At 28.2% G+C, this 20,265-nt stretch overlaps 1 protein-coding gene across 1 annotated transcript; it reads right to left on the bottom strand.

Annotated features, from left to right (window-relative positions):
- Nucleotides 1–7,635: 7,635 nt before the first annotated feature.
- LOC108724713 (cytochrome P450 4C1-like) lies at nt 7,636–14,722 on the bottom strand. The gene is made up of 12 exons (NM_001365359.1): nt 14,446–14,722; nt 13,705–13,814; nt 13,269–13,359; nt 11,886–12,071; nt 10,615–10,708; nt 9,930–10,032; nt 9,475–9,580; nt 9,169–9,275; nt 8,535–8,603; nt 8,287–8,455; nt 7,879–8,058; nt 7,636–7,814 (listed from the first exon to the last, which is right to left on the bottom strand). Exons 1-12 carry the CDS (start codon nt 14,597–14,599, stop codon nt 7,636–7,638), a joined length of 1,548 nt encoding a protein of 515 aa, NP_001352288.1. The 5' UTR covers nt 14,600–14,722.
- Nucleotides 14,723–20,265: the final 5,543 nt, after the last annotated feature.

Raw genomic sequence — 20,265 nt, 5'->3', positions numbered from 1 at the left:
AGAGGAAAATCGCTGATACTGATATAGATCTTCTAAAGAGATGCATCCTTATTTCTCGAAAACTAACTATTGCACTTTATTAATATTGATTAACATACTGATTTATTTAAATAATTAAAAAAGTAAAAACTCGTAATTTTCATATATTCGTGACTTATTTCTATACAAAATCAATTCTATAAAAAACGAATTCTACAAATACGAAAATAAAATTCTTATATTTTTCTTGGCAAATTGTGTAGTTAAAATAATAGTGATTATATTATTAATAATATTACATCGTTTTACACGTTTGTAATTTCCTAAATCAATTTCATTTATATTTTTTTCTTATTTTTTTTATTATATGATTTTAAATATAAAATCGGGTTGCAGCGTAAAAACCGACACATCTGTCTGTAAGATAGATCATAAGTTGTTTTATATGTTGCTTTATAATGTCAAATTGCCTTATTAGTGCTGAAGGCAATCGTTCTTTTATAGGAAAATCCTTAAGAAAAGAAACTGCGCGTTAAATGTTTGTATCTTGCATAACAGTATAAAGTACATATATAAATCAACAAAAAATATTTTATATCAAAGTGAAAAGATTCTAAAAAATCGTATACATTTACTTGTAGATATTTTGTACAGACTCCTGCGAGAGAAAAAGAATTGAAATATGTGGCATTACTGCCTACTATGCATTCAGTTTTGGGACATATTATGTCAGACATTCATTTTTATTTATCTTGCGAAAATGTTAATTATTGCAAAATTGCAAACATTATTATAAAAACTGCTATATTATTCAATAGGAAACATCTTCTAGTTTGCGTTTATGTTTCTAAAGTTTTATTTTTAGCTTTTGTATAAGAAATATTGTCCAAAGAGAAAGTAATATTATAGAATGACCCTGGGTGAATGACTATATGGGTGACCCTGTTCTATATATACGTATGATTATCATATTATCTTTCGTGGGCAAGTAAAGCGAATTAAACTGAATGAAAAGTCTTTTATTATTTTGCGAGTTTCTTAATAATTAATGAGAAATTGTTAATAAACATTCGCAAACATTAATTTGCTTACGTTTGAGTGATTCTACAAAAAGAGATAGCTCAGCGTTTTTGGTTGCAACGATGTATTGTGTGTGGAAGGAGCGCTCAAACAGTTACGCAAGAACGACACTTAATTTTTAGGCCGGAATCAGACGCATTGAAGATCGAGATTGAAGATTGAAGATTGAAATTTGACCAATAAGAACAAAGAAATTTTAGCTCCTTTTATTTCGATTGATCAAATTTCAATTTTTCGATCTTCAATTTCAATCAGGCCTTAGTCCTCACGTTTCCAACGTTTTGTAACAGAATAATCTTACGATATAGAAAATATCATTTACCTTCTGTAAATAATATTATTTCCACTTTACACATGCATAGCCGTTATTGTTTGTAGAGCGCTTTTTTCAATGCTTTACCACATACCATAGCAATCGAAAACGCTGATCTGTCTTTTTCATCAAATTATGTAACACTGATTTATGGATTCCCATTAATTAATTTCTCATTACTTGTTAAAAAAAACTTGCAAATTGCTAAAGAATTTTTTCATTTAGTTTTATCTATTCTATTTGCCTACAAGAGGTGGCATAATAATTACAAGATAATTTGTGTATAATACGACAAAAACGGTTGTATTTATAATATATATATATATATATATATATAGTATACGATTTTAATAATATCTCTTAGCCGCATTTTACATTTTAACTATTGTTAAATATGTTCATAACACTACTTGTAATAATATTTATTTTACTTGTAATAATATATTTCCTTTTATTTTTAAAGAGATTATTTAAATTTATATCATCAATTTTTATTATTGTTCCCTTTTTATGCGATAATTAATTATTAAATATATTTAATATTTGTAATTTAATAAAAAGTTGATAAAAAACTACAAATTTTATTTGTAGTTTAGAATATAACTATATTATTTTATTCTATTTGAATATGAATAAAAATGTGTTACATAATTTTTATTAGAATACTTTATGTGTAGGACAAATATGTGTAGGAGAAATTTACAAAAGAAGTTAACAGGTACTGACAGTACAAAAATTCTGTATATAAAAATCATATAATTAATTGAAGAACGTGCGCTAAAAGACTAATGCGCTAAAAGACGAATATAAAAAAATTTCTTACATATGTATTTCTTTTCCTATCTTAATGTACCTATAAATGTGCAATATAGTTTTATAAAACATAACCATATCACATAACAATATTTATATTCCAAAATGATTCTGTCTAAAAACTATGTTATTAAAATAATTATTCAGAAATCACATCTGTAGATACTTGGCATATTTCAGTTTAAATAAAAAAAATATATACATGCATATATATGCGAAACGTATCTTTTATGTAATGTCTTATAATGTTCATCTGATGTACAGTTTATAATACATAATACATATGCATATGTTTTTTATCTTTATACACATACATTATATGTATAACGTTTCTTTGCAACATTTGTCTTATGTTATTAAAACTATATTTGCTATAAATGTATAATTCTTTAAGGTTACGTTTTATGCGAAGATATTTATGCCAAACTTGATCTATGGTTAAATTAATTCGTAATTAAAACAAGTTTAAATTTTTTCTTCAACGATTTGTACTTATATTTTAATACAATATAGAATGAAAAATAAATAACGTATAACTTACCTTAGTATACGAAGTATTTCTAACAAAAGTTACTATTATTGACACTTTTATTTAAATATTTGTTTATTTTTGAAACTCTTTTAAGTACTTATATTTCTAGAAATTCTTTTAGACACTTGTATTACACTTTACAACCTAATTTTATAAATTATTCGATAATTCATTCATAAAATTACGAATGGTAAAATTATAACTGAGAGGATTTTGTCACAACTTTAGCAAATGATAATACCAGAATTACTGCCATCACATCTTTGATTGAAACAGACACAGTAGCTTCTTATAAATGCAATTCGATTATTATTACGTCATGTTTGAAAACGAGCGGAATGTAACGAATGAGATATCTCCACGTCACGTTTGCTAATGAAGTAAACAAGGACAAATGCTGACATTGAAGCCAGGTTTATATATAGTCTTTATTACATCATATGTTGTGATTAGTCAATAATGAAAAATTACCTGAGAAATTTATGACAACGTTTATGACGGGATAATTAATTAAACGGGAGAATTAATTAAAGATTGTGTCGAGTACAATCGTTTAATGAATTTAAGCAAATCTTGTATAAAAAACAATCTCTTTGCGCGACTCGTGAATAATTTGCCGCGTGTGACTAATTTTTGCTTTGAAACAAAATCTGTTATTCATGTTATTCTTAAAAAATCACATCTATAGATATTTGGCATATTTCAGTTTAAATAAAAAAAATATATACATGCATATATGCGAAACATATCTTTTATGTAATGTCTTATAATGTTCATTTGACGTACAATTTATAATACATGATACATATGCATACAATGTTTTTTTATTTTTGTACACATACATTTGCATATAACATCTCTTTATAACATTTATCTTATGTTATTAAAACTGTATTTGCTATAAATGCCTCTTAATTTTAATGACTGGTATAAATCTTACACGAATCGAATAAACAGGATGTGACTCATCAAATTAATCCCTTTATATTCTGTTAAATAATCAACAGACTCTAAAACAGAAATTGTATCGAAATTGCATCGAAATTTTATCAAAGGAGCTATCTCTACTTTTATCTCTGGTGAAGTAAATTGGTGACCTTTATACATTTGATATATAGCATAATCTGTTTATATCAAAGAATAAAAAATACAGGTCAACTGGTCTAATTACTGTGATCTAGCATTGAATGGTAAACACGAATAATGATAAAACGTAAAAACGATTTCGAATCTTCTTAGCCAAAAATCTGACTAACTCAAATGTCTTTGTATATAACCAAAAATTGGAATCTCTGAAGTTAAAAAATTTTAAGATACTTAACTGTTTTAGCAGATACTAAATATCTGTCTGTTCTTTATCGATGAACTCTCGGAACTGTTGCACACGATGCAAAAGTTGAAGTGAAACAAACGTATATATTTTCACTTCAACTTATTGCACTGTGTGTTGTATTAGTTTAGAGAGTTCATCGATAAAGAACAGATGATTATGACGTAATACATTTATTTAATAATTTTAAAAATACTATATATAGCATATATATATATAATATATATATATTATATATCTCTCACTAAAATTAAAAAATCAAATTTATTTAACAATAAAAATTACTATATAATATTACAATCAAAAATATCATGATTTGTATCTCATAAATATTTATATGTTATACTTGATAATATATTGTTAGTTATAACATATACAGGGTGAATTAGAGTCGTTGAACCAGCTTTTTATGCTATGAGAAAATTATCGACCGCACATCTATAATTATCGATTTAGCGGTATAAATCGGATGCGTGGATAGGTACATCGTACAAATTGCTGATCCGAGCGCGAAAAAGTATTTAATGCAAATCAGTAAAAAGAAGAAAATATAGAGAACATAATATTATAATAATATATTTATAATTGGAAATAGAAAATTATACAAGTCTACATTGACGTTTTGTTTTACGTTATACAAATAATATCAAATCTTCTTAACTCTTCTCCAGCCACGGCATTTCTAAGTACTATTTCCATATGGGATCCTCGGGATCGCTTTGTCAATATGGGACAATTTGTGATATCCTCAGAATAAAGTGTGCTATGTGAAATCTTTATCTTTAAACACTATGGAAATAGTACTTTAAAATGCCGTGGCTGGAGAAGAGTTAAGAAAATTTAATATACGTATTATTTCTATAACATAAAACAAAACATCAATGTAGATTTGTATAATTTTCTATTTTCAATTAAATATATTATAATATTCTATTTTCTATTTTCTTCTTTCCGCCGATTTTCATTAAATATACTTTTTCGCGCTCGGATCAGCAATTGGTACGATGCATATCCACGCATCCGATCTATACCGCTAAGTCGATAATTAGATTTGCAATCGATCATTTTCTCATAAGGTAAAAAGCTGGTCCAACGACTCTGATTCCTGTATATTTTACCTACAATAATAATAATTACTATTAATATGTAATACTCGTATAAACCAATTTATGAAATTCTTTTTTTCTTAATATTGCAATCGATTGATGATATGAGGCAGATACAGGCCTCGATACCGATTATTTTTGTTGCTTATATGATCATCTTATCTCTTGTCATTTAAAAGATATACGCATTGTTACAACTTACCTTCCGTTGCAATTGTCTCTAGTCTCCCCTATTCGTATCTAAAACTCATATATATGTATTTTTTTTTCCATTCCAAACTGAAGCGTTTAATCAGGCAATCTATTTGAGGTTTATCTATAATATAGATTAATTTCTAATTGATGAAATATACGGTTTTTCTAACTTTATACATATACAATTTTTTATAAGTAAAATAAATATTTTCAAATAAAAACACGCATACCATTCTCCGCACACTTACAAAATGTAAAAAAATTGTACATAAAATGTTTGAAATATTTTATATAAAAATAATAAGCATTATAGTCACGTTATAATATTTGTCGACTATTGTACAAATTTTAACAATAAAATTTTGTTCAATTTTATCTTTTATAAATATTATTTTTATTACAGTTTTTTTCTGATAAAACAATCAATTACAACTGAAATATTCGTAGTATAATTATAAATTTAATATTTCAGCATATGTTAATAAATGTTCGCAAAATGATAATATATTATAATATTCTGTTCTCTATTGTCTTCTTTCTACCGATTTGCATTAAATACTTTTTCGCGCTCGGATCAGCAATTCGTACGATGCATATCCACGCATTCGATCTATACCGCTAAGTCGATAATTTTCTCATAGGTATGATATTTGTTAATGTTGGCGAACATTGACCATATTGTCTGGAGGCGCCTTAACAAACTGTGTTTTAATAATATTGGTAAAATTTTTTGTGAGTACGAAACAAATGGTGCACGCATAACGTTCGCATGGTTATGTTCTAATATCAAAAAGGAAGACTAAATATTTCTGCTCACGAAATTATAAAATACTGATATTATAAATATAAATTTGCTTTCTCTAAAAAAATTTTTCTTTTATATATGATAATATCAAACGACACGATGGATTATTTCACGTCAAGTGCATGTACGAGCAACAAATGACGAAATTAGTTGATTCTTTTAAACCGCGTAATTAAGCGGAATATATACGATAATTTGTATTCGAATATTATCGATAATTTTATTTGCAATAGCTGAACAATATGCGAAGATATGGAACGACCTGTATGCTTCCATATGTTTAACATTACTTCCGTTTTCATGTATCTTTTTACAGTCAAATCAACAGAGTGAATATTGATACATTTACGATATGAAAGGACTGTGCCCAGTTTGGGCCCCGGCTGAACAGCATTGTGTACCATGTAGGACTGGGGTAAATGTTCACCTTTATACAGTGAACCCCAAGTGATTTCCGAGTGACCTTGACCTTGACCCTCAAGGAGATCATTGACCTCTTTTCCGTCGCTCGCTATTCGTTAAAAATTTATCGACGAAACAATTTGTATACGCAGAATTTTGGAACACAATGTGGTGACTCGCCACCAGAAGTCTAACGGGGCTCGCGCGGATTCTCGTGAGCGCCACAGCTACACGTATTCCCTTTAAGTAGGATCTCGATCTAAATTTCTCCCATGCGTCTAAGGCAGGTCTCACTACATCGCCTTACTAATGAGTCTAGTAGTGGGGACCAGGACGAAACACCGCGGTCGAGCATAGTTCGAGTCGACAGAATCATCTTTCATTTTTCGGCAGCACCGAGCAGCACAAAGCTCCGCCAAAGTGGTGACCCCGACGTAATTTGAACACGCATCTTTCATTTTTCGGCAAAATCAGCAGCACAATGATCCACCAAAACAAAATACATATGAGATCATTCTCGTTTCACATAATATTTATTCAACACATAAATAACATTTTGTCTATATTTCACTTTAAAAATATTATATTTCAGGGGAGAGAGGAGGTGAGAGTCGTACGCCCTTTTGTAGGGGGAGAGGAGGGATGAGAGTCGTGCGCCCCTTTGCAGGGAGGAAGGGGGGTGAAAGTCGCGCACCTCTTTGCAGAGGGGCGCACGACTCTCACCCCCGATTCTCATCTCCTCTCTCCTCCTGCAAAGAAGCGCGCGATTCTCATCTTCGACTCTCACTCCCTCTCCCCCCTGAAATATAATATTTTTAAAGTGAAATATAGGCAAAATGTTATTTATGTATTGAATATATAAACATTATGTGAAATGAGAATGATCTCATATATATTTGTGTTCCAAAATTCTGTGTATACAAATTGTTTCGTTGATAACTTTTTAACGAATAGCGAGCGACGGAAAAGGTCAATGACCTTGACCTTCTTGAGGGTCAAGATCAAGGTCAAGGTCACTCGGAAGTCATTTGAGGCTGACTGTGTAAAGATAAACATTTACCATACTCTCAAAGGTTCGCGTTAAATAGTTGCATTCATTTTAACGATGGGAACAAATCTTATACGAAGTGGATGAGCAGGGTGCAGCACTAAATCAGCTTCCATTCGCAGGTCCTTTAAGTAATCAATGGGCTCCAAGTCAAAATTGTGAATCAGACAGGCTATCATTGCTTTCATCTCCAGTAGAGCAAATCGTTGACCTGCAATTTGTTATATATCTCAAATTAATTGCTTATACAAGAAAATATCAAAGATCCAACTTACCAATGCAATTACGTGGTCCAGCACTGAATGGTAAGTATGAGTAAGGATGACGATTTCGAATTTTCTCAAGTAAAAATCTGTCAGGATCAAACATCTCTGGATTTGGCCAAAAATTGGGATCCCTGTGGAGTCCGTAGATATTAAGATGCACAATTGTTTTAGCGGGTATTATATATGACTCTGTAAAGTATATTTTTTTATTAATTTAAAAAATATTAAATAGAATGCATATATCTTACTTACTAAAATTAAGATATTAAGTTTTTTTTTTTTTCGACAAAAAGTACTATTGTAATTTTAATTATCGTAATATTATATTTTATAAATATTTATATTAAATTTGATAACATTCTTATATTCATTATACTTTGTAATAAAAAATATATATATGAAATATTAATTACATACGTAATTTTACGTCTTCCGATGTAACTCGTGATATAAAAAAGACACTGGGATACAAACGCAATGCTTCTTTTATACATCTATCTAAATATGACAAGTTTTGCAACATATTTAAAGTAAATTTCTCTCCATTCTCTTCCATAGTAGTCCTAATTTCATCTCTGACACGATTCTATGTATCGATATTGTTAATTTTGTTAATTTTGTTTGAAAAAATTCTATCTATATATTGCTCATTTAACGAAAGATACCTGAATGTCCTTATGTTCAGCTAGTAATGAAAGAGTAAAACATATAGCCTTTGCTACAGTATCATGACCCTATAATTACATTATATGTATCATTATATGTGCAAATAATGAATAGAAAAGTTTAGAAAAGATTATAAATACATGATGAATAAAAAGTTCATGAATAAAAAGTGCACTGAATTTTTTCTGCCAACATAACAATACTATAGGTTTCTACAATAGCGTGGCATGTAGAAAGTCTAATGAACACGTTCAATACAATTTTGATCATTAACATTTGCAGGTTTTTTTATGTCAATAATTGTGATAATAATTTTTTTTACACCGTTGGAATAGAGCGTAATGTTTTAACAAAACAGAGAATCCTTGTAAAATTCGAAAAGAATTGGACAGAAATTTATGATCAGACCGTCTGTAACATTTGATGAATTTCTAGCATATTCTTTCCGAATTTCATAAGGAATTTGATTCTCTGTTTTGTCAAAATATCACGCTCTATTCCAACGATGGAATCGTTGTGAACGTGTTCATTTGATTTCATATGTACCACACCACTGCAGAAACCTACAGTTGTTACTTACCAAAAAAAAATTTAGTGCACGAATTTTTTGTTCACATCATGTACATAAAATACCTCAAACATAAAAGTATCCACTTCTTCTCTGATATCTAAATCAGTTAAGAGACCTTTTCGAAACGCTGCTATTAAAAGATCTAACAATGCAAGCCGCTTTTTCCGAACTAAAATGTATAGATTAAAATGTATAATGTTAATCTCTAATATAATTCTATGATATTTTTATTAAGTGATATTAATTTTGTTTAAAATTTAAATTGTATTATAATTAATAATATGTAAACAATAATTTATAATGTTACATGCCAATCGAAATTAAATAATTCATATAGAATTCATATAGATTCCAATAATTATACGTACTTCCAATCATTTCTGCATCACTTGTCTCTGTCATTGTGTTACTATCAAAACCTTTTAAGTATTGATCATTGGTACTTTCATGATAAAGTTTTCTTTCCACAATAATCTATACAATCATATTAATTATCATATTAATCTTTTTGGAAGGACCCCGTTTGCCTACAAATCGATTGCCTACAGTATCATTTGCCTACAGTATCAGATTTATAAGCAATAATACATGTAGGCAAATGTGATTTAATCCCTGAAATTTTTATTTGTGCGCAAAAGTACTTGTAGGAAATTGAGCTGTAGATAATAATTTTTAAGCGCAAACGAACTGTCGGCAAAAGTGATGTAGACAAACGATGCTGTGGCAATCGATTTGTAGGCCAAAGGAGTCATCTCTTATAATATAATATAATAAACGTAATATAATGAGTTTAAACAAACATTAAAAAATAATTTTTACGTACTCGTTCAGTAAATCCGTGTAGTATCTTCAAAATCTTCGCTTGCTTTTTGCCTTTTGGCATCAATGAGAAGATCCAATTGTAACGCAGCCACTGTCTCATTAATCTAAATCATAATTATTGAATGATAAATATATGCTATTTTAAAGAGATGATTGTATTGTTTTGTGAAAGCTGTCTTTAATTCTATTATCAATTCTTAATAGCATTACAACTACTTGAAAAATGTAATTTACAATTAATAATAATTTATACTAAAAAAATACATCGAATGCTTTATATAAATACTGTATCTTTTTAAGACAACTTTGTTACAATTGGATAAAAATGCAATTGGATAAATATTTTTTATTTCATGCATTGTTTGTTTCTGAGTATGATAATCTGTGTTCAGCTAAACGCATTCGTTTTTATGCATCAAAAGAAAAATTAAAAGTGAAATATTATATGAGTGTTCTTTTGGTTTATTCAATTACATAGTAATTGAAGTAATTGATAAAAAAAGCAGATGTTTTTTTACATAAATTATTAATATATTTTTTAATTTTAATGTTCAAGTTGCTATTTTATATATTTACGGTTTCTTAGTTATACCTAAAAAATATTTTAATCTCTATAAGACTATTAGTTGGATCAAGTGTTTACCAAGATATATCGCAGTTATTCATAGTATTTACATATAAGTTACCTATATATAATAACGTCGCCCATTTGGTAAACTGCTTTTCGATATCGTTGTTGGTACGTATCTTGGCCTCGTAGAGAAATGCCCATAGCAGTTTCTGCAAATGCAATTTGTTGAAATTTTGCAAATATATATTTGTTAAGATATTATAATGTAATCAATTATTTTAACAATATCTTATTTTGTAATAAATAGATATTATAATTATATTAATTTATATATTATTGTATTACATTATATCTATTAATTAACCCATACAGCATCGAAAGCTTTCAGAAATATCTTAGAAATATTTCAACTGAAAAGTGAAACATTGTGAAATATGTCTGCAACATTTCTAAGACAGCTCTAGAATAGCAAAATGTCCGCGATTCTTGCACATGAAACCTTGTTGAAAGATTGATGAAATGTTACAGAAAGAATCTGCAATCTTTTTGAAATATTACCAAAAAGTTTTCAGTTATTTTTAGTACTTCAAAAATGATATTTAAATATATATTTGATTGATACTTAAATATTATTTAAATTTATTATGTCGACATAATAAATTTAAATATTATTTAAGTATCAATTAAACATATATTTAAATATCATTTCTGGAGTACTTAAAATTTATTAAGAGTTTTGTAATCTGTTTACAGAAAAAAATATCTTAATTTTAAAGAAATATTTCTTTGCTCGCGTAAAAATGTTTTTTAAAATAAAAAACATATCTTAATTTCAAAGAAATTTTCATTGATCCAAAGTAATAATTTGTTTGAATACGAGCAAAGAAATATTTCTTTGAAATTAAAATATTTTTTCTCAGTGTATGTATAGGCACGTATACATAATCACTATTAGAAAGATAGAAAGTCACTTACATCTGCAGTTTTCACATACACAATATCATTATTCATATACAAAAGTTTTTCGCAATTAAAGTAGAAAAACTCATGATAACATCAAAATGACATTAAACTGAATCGTGATTGATTAAAAAATGATTTTTAGTAAACATTTTAAAGCCATTTTAACATCATGATAATTTTTTGTTCTGTTTAAGTATGTTTTTCAATTTATTGTATATAATAGATTTTAGAAACATTTCTGTTAAAACATTTCATATGACATATTGCAGAATCCTTTCAGAATTATTGCACATGAGATATGAAAGGTTGTGTGAAACATTTCTGAAAATTTTCCGCAACAATCGGTGCTGTATGGGAATATTTCGTATTTTATCTTTTATCCGGAATAAAATCTTAAATAATTATAAAAACAAAATACAATACCGCATATTGCATTCAGCGTATGTTCACTAATAAACGGTATTAAATCTTTTATAACAGTGTCTCCTATATTCTTTAAAGATTTTGTCATATTCTCACTCTCCTCGATCAAAATCTCAACAAAATGCTGCAGTATATTGAAATGAAATGCTGGAGTTAATATCTTTCGACGAGATTGCCATTTTGCGCCTAAAACGGAGAGAATAAAATAAAAAATTATATAGTTAAACTAAACATATATATATAAAATTTGAACATAACACATATGCGCGTGCGCGCTGCTATATAAAATCTTGTTTCCCAACATAATTTATAATTAATTAATTTTTACTTAGCATTAATTATTTTAAGTTTACATCTCTTCTTTCGTGTGTGCTGATGAAATTTCTCAGTTGTTACTTAATAAACAAAGAACTTTTTTAATATTTTCATTATTTTTTTAGAATACTTGATCAATAAAGATTTATGTATTATACATAATTGGTATCACATAATTAAAGTTTTATCACTTAACAGAAATAAAATTTATTTTAAAAAAAAGACTAACTGTGATATATGAGTTTGATTACTTTCGCGTAATTGTCGATTATATGTAAAATAACTATGACAAAATTATTCGTAAGTATTTCTGTACACACATATTCTCTTTATTGTGGCGTGGGAATTCCATTTATTTGTTCGGGTCGAATGAACTCAGAAATTTATACAGCCATGTTAGGACAGACATTGAAGCCTTCTATGGCAAAAATATTTAAAGAGGAGACAGAGCAAGTGATATTCCAACAAGATAATGCTCCCTGTCATATTGCACGTAAGAGCATTGCGTGGTTTAAGCGAAATAAGATTAAGCTGTTTGAATGGCCACCACAGAGTCCAGATCTCAATCCAATTGAGCATCTATGGGCTCATTTGAAGAAACATGTCCGCGCTCGCAAGTGCACTTCAATTACTGAGCTCAAGAAAGCGATTTTCGAAGAATGGGAGAAAATATCACCTACTATATGCGAAAGATTAGTACATAGCTTACCTAAAAGAATAGCAGAAGTCATAAAAAATAATGGCGGACCAAGCAAATATTAGTTTATATGATTATTTAAGAAATAAATGATAACATTTATAAAGATAGTGTTATTTATTTCCTTATAAATTGAAGAAATTGTTAAATAAATAAGGTGCCTAATAATTTTGTCAATGGCTGTACCTACACATATATTTACTGAATAAATTGTAATAAAAAAGGTTGTTATTTAAAATAATATTTGGCTTAGTTGCAAAGTTTTAATTGTTTATGTAATTGGAATTTTCTATAATTAGAGCAGAATATAATAATAAAACAAACATACATTACAGATGTTATATTTTTTAATCTCACACACATTTTTTTACCTCCACTAGTGAGAAGACCCGTATTGAACCAAGGAAGTAAAATATCATAAATCATACTCTTATTGATATGTTTCATGTTATTTAATATTGCCTGAAATTACAGATACTGAATTAAATATCATTTAACTTATATTGGAGGGTTTGCGGGTTATCACCGTGTCTTCTTTCATGGTCGATCTGTAGTATCAGTGTACCCCTCGCCCTGATGAAGTGAACAGCATGGTTCACGAAACGTTGGCATCGACCATGAAAGAAGACACGGTGATAACCTGCAAACCCTCTAATATAATCGAAGAAGATAACCGTGGAAGCCTCAAATGCGTAATCATTTAACTTAATTTTAATGAAGATATTACTTAATTTATACTTAAAATATCTCAGACATTTTATCACTTTTAAGTAATCGGTTTTCATGAATACTTTTTTATTTTATTACCTCCATATCATCCGGATGACAAATAGATACAACAGGAGTAAAAAATCCCCAAATTTTAAAAATCGGATAATATTTATCAGTTATCGTAATCAGAAGTTCCCAGAGATTGTCTGAAAAATGTATTGTAAATTTAAAAACGTTGTTAATTTAGAAAAATTTAATGATATATATTAATAATATGTATAATATATTATACATTGAGAAAAAAATTTATTAACTTTTAATAAATATTTTTTTTAATAGTCCTAGCGGAATATTTACTAAATGTAAACACATATTTATTAAATACAAGAACCATTAATTTTATTTAACTATCATTTTTTTCATTTATCTAAATATTTATTTATCGTAAGTAAATATTCCGCTAGGACTATTCAAAGAAATATTTATTAAAATTTAATAAATTTTTTTCTCAGTGTACATCTGTATATATACATATGTATGTATGTAATTAATTTATTTTTTCTGTGTAATGACACTTATTTCCTTATACTTATCACAGTTTGTTTCTAATGTACCTAAAAAAATTAGGTGAAATACAAATTATGTATGCAGTACATATAATTTGAACCGTTTTATTGAAATGTATTTAACAAGTAAACTGTACAATTAAGAAAACAAATGTTATTACTCTTAAAAAGATATTGATAACTTTATGTAATTATTAAATACATGGTAATATTGATAATTGCATATTGTAGAGTTAGGTAATTTATGGAAATGTTAAAAGTTTCAATTTACCTCGTGAACCTTGTAATAACAGTACATGACCAATAATTGGATAACTTGGTGGTCCTGGTATAAGGTTAATAAGGCGCCCATTTCGTCCGTAATGCACGTAATAATTATACATCAATACGATAAGAACAAATAGTATCAATGTTGTAACAATCATTGTTGATCTGATTATTTGATCAATCTAATTAATATCAGTTTTCTTCAACTTTCTGCTTAATGCTTGATTCACACGTATTAAAATAATGTAATATTTGCTTCAAATCAAATTATTACAAAGTTACTTCAGTGTCCTAAGTGTTTGTAACAAGTAAAAGGTATTAATTATCAATAAAGTATTTTATCAATAAAGAAATTTTAAACAAATATAATATTTTTTAAATATATGACAGATAGAATATTATTTTTATTCAAATTAAAGTAAAAATAGCGTATTGCGACTTTATAAGAAAAAATCAAATACACTCTGCCAAAGAAAAAGGGATAGCTATAACAGAAAATTAGAAAAAATTTAGGAAAGTTTAAATACTTGTAACACAGTAAATAATTATGATATAAAGGTGCTTAAAAAACGAAAATTAAGTTTGAAGTTTGTATTTTGAGAAACTTTTAATGCCGATTGAGCAGGATGATTAATTTTCCAATGGCAGATGATAGAGTGAGGATCTGAAAAATTGATAAATGGATAGTTCAGTTTCCGGAGTTGCACGGAGTGAAGCAGTTGACGTAGCTCAATGCAATAAAAAGCGCGTGAAAGTTTAGTCTCCCCTTCAAAATACCATATGCTATTGTGGAACTCGATATGATAATTTTTCATTGAGTTATATCAATCTGAAGAAAAGTAGATTGTATACGAAGTAATGATAAATTGTGATTTGTAATGCTGCCGTCATCAGTTCAAACTACTGCGATTCTGTCCAAGACATATCGGGTTGAGTATTTAAAATTACATCTGCGTGTGTGTACATATGTGTGTGTGTGTGTGAGATAAGAGGGAGGCAGTAGGCTACTTGAATCCATGTAATTGGCAGTATTTTGCCAAGCTCTAGCCTATCTGAATACATATTACATACACATACAACTATGTAAAGCCTAAGTGGATTTGTATATATTACAGGCAAAGTCCGCATAGTGGACAGTGTTGACATTGCTCGAGTTGCCTGCTGTACAATGTACATTACAAATCACAATTTATCATTATTTCATAAAGAAATTTATTTTTCAAATTAACATAATTAAGCAAAAAATTATCATATCAAGTTTTAGGTTAGAGCATTTTGAAGAGGAAATTTTGTATCTTTTTACACGGACATTTTACACTTTTTATCGTATTGAGTTACATGGACTGCTTTACTCAGTGCAACTCCAGAAACTGAACTTTCCATTTATCAATTTTGCAAATCCGCCACTGAAAAATTAATTATCCCACTCAATCAGCATTAAAAATTTCTCAAATACTGACTCCAAGCTTCATTTTTTAAGCATCTTACAATTAGAATTATAATTATTTACTGCATTTACTGCAATTTTTTTTAAATTTTCCTATTTTTTTTTACTGTACTGCTTTTTCTTAGGCTGTGTTCCAAATTTACTGCCAACACTGAAAATGCGACAGTTTACGTTACGTGCACTATAGATTTTCAGTACAGGCAGTCAATTTTGGAACATAGCCTTCGGCGGAATGTATAAGTATATATTGGGTTTGCCAAAAGGTATACATATAATTGCGTTTTTTCCCAATATATTTCTTGCAATGTAACTAATTGTAAGTTCATTTTAAATGGCAAATTCACTATATATCCTGATAGTTTACTGTTCAAACTTGTTTTAGAAAAAAACGTACACTATTTCGTTAAGAATTGTTTATTTGGCGTTGATTTTAACATGGAAAATCAAGAAGAACATTTTCGTCATATTTTACTGTATTATTTTCGCAAAAGAGAAAACGCTATGCATGCTCATAAAAAGTTATGTGATGTGTATGGTGAAAATGCTTTAAAACTACGACAATGTCAGAATTGGTTCGTAAAATTTCGGTCTGTGGAGATTTTGATGTTAAAGATGCACCACGTTCAGGGAAATCAATCGAAATTGATGACGACAAAATAGAGGCATTCGACTCCAATCGATGTTTAATAACACGAAAGATTACTAAAAGTCTTAACATATCTAAATCAAACCGTTGAAAATCATTTAAAATAATTCGGATATAAATGAAGTTAGTTACATTACAAGAGATATATTGCCAACTATTATTGGGAAAAGACGCAATTATTTTTTGATCAATCAAATAAATTGTCTACACTGAAAAAATTTACTATATCTTAATAAATATTTCTTCGAATATTTGTAAGTAAATATTTACTGAACATATATTTATTTGATACAAGAACTATTAATTTGATTTAATTCTTTTTTTTCATTGAATGAATATTTATTTACTATAAGTAAGTATTTACTTACAAATATTCAAAAAAATATTTATTACAGCAGAAATGTCCGAAATACATCAGAGAGATATTCTAAAAATATCACCACCTAAACATATCCCAAATATATCTTTAAGATATCTCTAAGATGTATTTTACACACATTTGGTGTCTGGATAAGATATTGTAAATTTTTTTTCATATATGAGCCTCCGCGGTTGTTAATATATTAATAATATAATGAATAAATATATGGAAAAGTAAAAGTCAGCGCGGTACTACTAAGTGCGCAAATGTAATGATAAAATGATTTTCATTAATTCATTACATATAACAATAATTTTTTTATTTGTGACAATGTGTCCGAACACATTTTGACTTACTTCAAGTTATTGTCAACAGCGATGTATTCAATTAGACGTGTGCTCTAAGAATGTAACAATCACGGTGCCAACCATTCATCTTATCAAAAAGATTCTAGCGTTCCTAGTAGTTTATTGGCCAAAGGAAATACGAAACCTTCGTGAAATAAAATAAGGAACGAAACATAATGTTGTTAAAATAAGCGGCCGTCATATAGTTAGAGAACGGAATCTAATGATCACTCATCAAAACTGATTCATTATGTTCATTCGCATTCGATAGTCAATCCAGTACGATGTAAACAATCAAACGCATTAAATTATTAAATGACTTGTGTCATCGCTGATATGAATCGCATGAAATAGTGATTATTTTATCATTATATTGGGACACCTAGTACCGCACTGACTCCTTCTATTTCCTTTCCCATATATTTGTTCATTATTTTGTTATAATATTGAGAAGTCTATATTAATTTTATCTATATTAATAATATATTTATAAGATGATAAGATATAATTTGCAAACAATTTAAATGTACTTACCAAAACAAAGTTAACTACAAACGTTTTTCGAATTTGGATTTCAGTCTTCTTTAGTGCGAAAGTCAAGTACAAACTACAATGATAATGTAATGGAGCACCGATTATAAATGTCCTCCCCCTCTCCCAGTCATAATGTATTCATTCATTTTAATATAAAATATATCAATCAAGTAAAGTCATAAATTTTATAGAACACTTTTTAATTGATTTTCTTTTTGTTTGACAATACTTACAACCTAAAAGGTTGTTGCACTATAAAATATATTTTTAAATCGTTTCTAATTAAGTAATTATGTAATATTTTTTAAACTTTATGTTTTTAACTTTATAAATATTATAAATATGTTAATAGCTTTTTATTACACAAATGTTGACATATCACGTACGTTTCTTACACATCGCAAATGATGACTGGTTATTTAATCGCGCTTCAAAGTTTATGTCTTTTTTTACATTACTTAACTTTATTTCTTATGTTTATAAGAGCAGTTGATAAAGGAAGGTTATCGTTATGAACGATTAAAAAGACATTATAATATACTGATTAAGCAGCGACATAACATTCAAATATTACATAAAAGTCTGGAATAAATCTATATATAACATTTTTATTGTAAATATGAAAATAACTGTTCACTTTCTTTCACAATGCCTTCTTTTATAAAAATTAACTTAATTATTGTTCACATGGTATACATATTAGGTATAACATTGATAAATATTAATTATTAAACTACATATTTTATTTTTTGTTATAGAATGCTTATTAAACCTTTTTATAAAAATGCGTGTATGTATAATATAATATTAAAAGATCTTATCATTTAATGAATTTAAAGATTTATAAATTTTAGATAATAAACCATCAGGGTTGGAAAGTTACTTATAACGACGTTACATTTTCTTTAGTAACGAGTAACGAGATTGATACCGTTATTCTTGTATCGTTACTTTTTATAGATCACGGCCGTCACGGATAATAAGAAATATAAGTACTAAATAAACAATAAACTTTTTGCCTATTTTTTGTTTCATTCACCATCCTCGCTTTAGCATAAGAACACTAAAAACTAAAACATCTATTATATAATAAAATACCATAGAATTAAACATATGTATGTAAAATATTAAAAGATCATAACAAATAAATTCATCTAAACACGTTTTCTAAATAAAACATGCATTGAAATACTGAAGATAAAAAAATATAATAAATATATTTTTTCTATGTCTCTCTATGATAGAAAATGTATGAATCATATAACAATTGTATGAATTCTACAAAAAATTTTAAAATTGATCTTTTTCTCTTAATAGTACTTATTTATCTCATTGTTATTTTAGATGTTTTCGAAATATTTTTAATTGATTGTTACGCGCGCGATATTAATCGTAATCTGTATAAATAAATTTTAAATATTATCAATAATATTCTGTTGCTATGTAGTATTATTTTATGAAAAAATTAACACTTGAAAATGATTTCTCGCTGGTTTTTTTATTTTCCTTCTGGCTTACTTACGTAGGTAAATCCATATTTATAAACACGTTTTCGTTGAACTCAACTGAACTCACGAGACTTGAAATATGAACTCTTGCATAAACTTATCAGCATGAAATAATTTTTTAGATGAATCTTGACCATTAATATTTGTACTATTTATCATAATCGAGAGGTCCCAAGTTCGAACCCTGGCTGAGGTAATATTTTTTGCAATAAGTTCTTTACAGTCTTTCTAATTTAATTTAGGGGGGATTATTAACGTTTTAGACTGATTGTGTTGAAAGTTCGAAAAATTGTCGGCGCGCATATTATATCTGAAATAAATTGGAGATTCGCCTGTTAGTCGAAAACCAACTTAGAGACTTAATTTTTTTATATGATATAGATAAATACTGTACACAAATAATTTCACAATTTGAGCAATATTGACCGTATAATTTTTTGTAATGTTATTCTGAAATTGACCATTTTAAGCCTTATGGGAGGCGGTCGTTCCAAAGTAGATAATGACCGATTTAATACATACTCAGCCAACTTAAGACTTTGAAAAACTAGGATTTAGCAGATGAAATATCAACAATTATGTATAAAAAAGCAAAATCGGGCTTTACCATATGGATTTAAAGCTTTATTGTTACAAAGTTTACCTTTACCTCACAGATCGCATTAGAAGTAAGAGACTTGGCAATGCCGCAGTGCACAGCTGATATGAAACCAACTTCACATAACCTCAAAGACATAGAGAATGGACTGCGCGATCCATATCTAAGTAGTGTATCAAATGTGGTCGACAATGATGAGAGAGAGGGATCGTGAAAGACGACCAATCTCCCTCTCATTCTCTCTCCCATTATACCGTTGAATGGAAAGAGATACAGATTGGCCGTCTTCCACGATCTCTCTCCCTTACTTTTATCGACCATTTCGACCACGAATCACGCAATCCATTCTCTGTGGCCGGTATTCATAGTCAGTTCTTATATTC

Source organism: Mycetomoellerius zeteki, unplaced genomic scaffold (genome assembly GCF_001594055.1).
Source record: "Mycetomoellerius zeteki isolate Tzet28-1 unplaced genomic scaffold, Tzet1.0 scaffold31, whole genome shotgun sequence".
In the NCBI taxonomy this organism is placed as follows: domain Eukaryota; kingdom Metazoa; phylum Arthropoda; class Insecta; order Hymenoptera; family Formicidae; genus Mycetomoellerius; species Mycetomoellerius zeteki.
Note: the sequence above shows the minus strand (reverse complement) of the source record. Positions and strands in the feature narration are given on the sequence as shown.

What these genes read in the sequence shown, in the direction of transcription:
- LOC108724713 (NM_001365359.1), bottom strand. Translation starts at nt 14,599, where the DNA reads ATGATTGTTACAACATTGATACTATTTGTTCTTATCGTATTGATGTAT. An exon ending in TACGCTGAATGCAATATGCG is followed by an intron (nt 10,709 to 11,885) that starts GTATTGTATTTT and finishes TTGCATTTGCAG; the next exon opens with AAACTGCTATGGGCATTTCT. An exon ending in TACACGGATTTACTGAACGA is followed by an intron (nt 9,581 to 9,929) that starts GTACGTAAAAAT and finishes ATGATTGTATAG; the next exon opens with ATTATTGTGGAAAGAAAACT.